The sequence below is a fragment of the Corvus brachyrhynchos genome, unplaced genomic scaffold, assembly GCF_000691975.1.
Source record: "Corvus brachyrhynchos isolate BGI_N302 unplaced genomic scaffold, ASM69197v1 scaffold21, whole genome shotgun sequence".
NCBI lineage: Eukaryota > Metazoa > Chordata > Aves > Passeriformes > Corvidae > Corvus > Corvus brachyrhynchos.
This window is the reverse complement of record NW_008236924.1, coordinates 477,180-481,357: the sequence shown is the minus strand read 5'-3', so window position 1 is coordinate 481,357 and position 4,178 is coordinate 477,180. Positions and strand designations below refer to the sequence as shown.

General features: G+C 39.3%; 1 protein-coding gene across 1 annotated transcript in view; it reads right to left on the bottom strand.

Annotated features, from left to right (window-relative positions):
* Positions 1–479: 479 nt before the first annotated feature.
* Positions 480–4,178, bottom strand: part of LOC103611393 (deoxycytidine kinase) — a 4,373-nt gene continuing 674 nt past the window's right edge. The window contains exons 2-7 of the mRNA XM_008628904.2: positions 4,000–4,115; positions 3,400–3,593; positions 3,039–3,186; positions 2,684–2,799; positions 1,249–1,348; positions 480–576 (exon numbers count right to left, since the gene is read on the bottom strand). Of these exons, the coding sequence (XP_008627126.1) occupies positions 538–576; positions 1,249–1,348; positions 2,684–2,799; positions 3,039–3,186; positions 3,400–3,593; positions 4,000–4,115 (713 nt within the window). The 3' untranslated portion in view covers positions 480–537. The remainder of the gene's footprint in view (positions 577–1,248; positions 1,349–2,683; positions 2,800–3,038; positions 3,187–3,399; positions 3,594–3,999; positions 4,116–4,178) is intronic.

Here is a 4,178-nt window from a genome sequence, read left to right as displayed (position 1 = left end):
GGTGAGATCGCAAACGAGATAAGCGTAAATTACAGTTTATTACAGGTCTAACGTCCAGCCTTAACTAACGTAAATCCGGTGGAAACGGCCACTCAGTAGAGCAGAAGTTGAAAGTAAAGGTTTCTGGACGCCATAACAGTTTCGTCTTAAAATGGTGAACCCGTGCCAGTTATTGCAAAACAACCCTGTTTAGCGCCTGCTATCTGTTTACTGGGTGTCGGCCTCTGACAACCGCTGAGCTCCCCCGCGGGGAGAGCCACTCGTGAGGCAATATAACTTTTAAATCTTTATTAAAGAGCAGAGAATATACAGAAAAAAAAAACATTTTCAAAGCACCCCATATTTGTTCTTTTTAGCTGTACAAAAAATTCTATCAAAACCCACACAGATCATACAAAGGGGAAAAAAAATCAAACACCAAACCATATATTAACATTTCAGGCTTACTTTAAAATAAGCTATACAGGTAATACATTTGTTCTTCAAATTTTTGAACACACAGAGTGTTGGGTGAACTTCAGTAACTTGTTATTCAAATTAATTTTCATCTTCTAAAGAAGTCAGGAAAGACTTGACCTATCAGAAAAAAGCATTTGTATTATTTGGTGCACTAAAAGCTAAAGTACCAGGCTTTTCCCTTTTTTCAGGAAAAAATGGTTTGTTACTATAGTTTTCCAGTGATGTTTTGCTCTTACATTTAATTCATGACCTGAAATCCATGTGGGCTTTCAGAGGGTAAAGGTAGAAGATGGCATGCTTCATTGTCTGTTCAAAATGAAGCTATTAATTGCTGGTTTCCATGAGGATGTAATGACAAATACCTTTACAACTGATCATTGTGCTCCCCTTCCCAGTTTATTTAGAGCTGTTTAATTGAGGGAATTAGGCTTGGCTTAAAGGAGTCATTCTTCAGTAATCTCAAATTGATGACCCAGAGCAAGATGAAGAAAATGGTTTATAGGGTTTGCTAGGAGAGCACTTCCTCATGCATTTAGGTATTAGGAGGAGGTGTTTTTTTTCCCATGGACTGGCCAAACAACTCCATAAGAATTTCTTTTGACATTTACTTCCTAAGTCTTGCCTTTCCTTGGAACTGGTAAACATCGTTTTGACTGAAGTGACCTCTGTATTACCACCTTGTTTCCTTAAATGGTTGTTTACTCTCCCTCCCACCTCTGGAGGTGTCACTGCATGCATGATAACTGCAGAAGAAAAGCAGATACAAATCCCCCAACGTTTGATACTTACTTTATCAATTAGGTACTCCTGTTTAATTTTATTGTTCTTAAACTCTTCATTAACATCCAAAACTAGAATAGGAATCTTCTTAATGTTCTCAAAATCAACTCTGTTAAATGGAAGAACATAGTTTGAGTAAAAACTACATAAAATACTGTGTATACAAGACCTCTGCTCTTGATTACCACGTACACCCGAGTTGTTGAAGCTGATGCCCATAATGTAAATATAAAGCCCATGTCAAGTTTGCCCTTAATTGCTCTTCTTATATTTCACAAATCTGGACTCTTAGTATCTCTCTTTTATGTACAAGTGGGGGGAAAGATAGTTTTTACCTTTAGTTCCTTTCTCTCATTCTGGTCACGGAATCAATTACCAGGAACTGATTTTGTAAGATGGAGTATTTTTTTAAAAATCTCCCTTGATCTGTGTCTCCCTCACCTAATCCACTTACCAAGGTGCATTTTTAAAGCTTCCTATCATGGGAATGACCTCTTTAACAGGTTGTAAGACTGGTATTTAAAATGTCTTGGACATAAGCAAGACCATTTTGGCTTCAGTTTAGGAATAGATGGGAAGCAGTAGTTAGTCTTTCTTCTGAGAGTGGAAGGCATTTCTAAAATGCAGTACGTGTGCTGAACAACATTCTAACTTGTGCTTGCAGACTTCAGTGTTCTACAAACACAGGAAGTGCTCGCTTACAAGTTTGGGATGAGTACACAACGTAAACATTCCCAAAATTCCACAGTATGCACTGTCTCCTAAGCATTTGGGTCATTCTGTGTGAAACATCAGCAAGTAGATCAAACTGATAATGTACTTCTCCTGGAATTGTAGTGCTTCCCATTCAGTAGACTATTTTGAGCTCCTCTAGGGGAAAATGTAGAGTCTGCTTTCATGTTTAGAGATTCCTTAGATGGGAAAGCCAGTAAGAATCAATAAGGAAGTTGAGGAAAGGTGTGCAGAGATCACTCAGTTGCTGATTAGGTTTCTTGTGTGTAACAGGTCTGCCAAAAGCCTTTATGATTATTGTTTAAATTGAAGTTAGGATTAATATTTAAACTTCGGTGAAATACAGTCCTGCTAGTTTAAAGGTAGTTGGGGTCTTGTGTGCCCCTTACATTGCAACACAAATTGTGTGGTGAGAAATGCATGTGATTGGCCCCTGAACACCATTTTAAGTGTCCTACTCCTGTGTCCTTCCAATTAGCAGAATCCATATCCTTGCTGGAGTTACAACTATAAAGCTTCCTAATTGAAGCTAATGCTTAACAAAGGTTTTAAATTAGATGAAGTTCTGTGTCTTGAAGCCTGAAGTGGGTGTAAGTCTATCCAGCTGCCTGAGTGAAGCTAGACTAAATGCTAAAGTTGATAAAACTAAGGTTTAAGGTAGGAAAGAGCCTTGCCTGCAAGTTGAAACTTGCTACAGAAAATGGGTTCCTACCTCATAGTCCGTTCATGAAGCCAGGTTTCATGTTTATAGTGGAGGTTTTCCAAATACTCAAGCTCAATTCCTTGCTCCTCATGTCTTCCCCTCATCTGTAGCCTTTCCATGCATTTCTGAAACAAAAAAAAAGAGGAGTATAAACCTGGTCATTAATCATGTGTTGTAGGTCATCAGCTAAATGGATCACGTGGTCCTTAACTTGGAAGGACTAATGCTAGATATTAGTGAGCATTAATTTTAGATGCTTGACTGAGCATAAACGAGTTAAATCTAGAATAACTTTTTTACACCGTCTTAAGCCTCTGGAAAATGAAGTTGGAACTAAAAAAACCTTAATTTTTAGTGAGCATACCTGAGGTGTGGTTCTGAGATAGATCATGCCATCCAGTTCTATATCTGATTGAAACTGATTCAAAAGCCATGTGTGCCAGTCCTGATAAATAGACCACTCTGTTTCATTAATGTTTCCAGACTCGAACAGGTTAGAAGCAAATACGTATCTGCAATGAAACGCATCAGTCTTATGCTAGGAATGACAAAAGTGAACTACCAAAACACTTGTCATTAGAACAGAATGATGATACTGAAAAAAATGCTTTAGTCAAGCCTGCTCCCAGGTATTAGTTTAAATATCAAGTGTTTCCTCAGCTCCATCTTTTTAAAGACCTGGAAGCTGTTAATGTGAGTTCTTACTGTGCTGTGAGAGTAATTACCTGTCACTGTACACAGATCTCTCGAAAAACTGCACTGGATGTTCTGCTTCGTGTAGCTTGGCTGAGACAGGTTTTAATTGTGCTTTTACTCGGCTCAAGCAAGCATAAGTCTGAAATGTGTATGCCCATCTTGTGGGTTTGTCATACAGCATTTGAAGTAAGTTTCCTCCACTCTTCTGAGATGTTGAAAGTTCCTAGAAGACAAGAGAAAAACGTTGATATGAATGTACTGCTTTTCTCAATCCTGAATTCTGGTATTATGTAAGAATTCATGGCCTTTTTTTTTTTATCACTAAGAAAATGCTTAGGCATAGGACCTTAGGAACTTTTTTTCTTGAGGTGATGGTGGTTTTCATAACAGCTTCTTTGAGTAACTTGTTTGAGTTCCAGATTTTAGTGTGATTCCTGTGGAGTAGGTGATGTGATTTGGAATATACATTCAGTAGTATCTTGCCTTTACAATTTGAGTGTCTGACCAACTGTGGTATGATAGCGGGGATGACTCTGGCTGCTGCAGACTAAGTATAGCTGGATTTTGGCATAGCTCCCTGGCTGTGTAACTCCCTGCAGTTTCTTCCGACCCAAGTCCTGCGCACCTACCTCATACTCATCCTCAGCTGTCTGGATGTTGCACCACTTAGCGATGGGCTCGGGGATGACCTCCCACTCATCGCTGTGTTTCTCCAGCAGCCTGACAAACGTTGACTTCCCCGCAGCTGCGGAAGATTTACAGCAGTTCAGAGAGGGGTGGGGGTTGATTGCTCTGGGGCTACCGATGG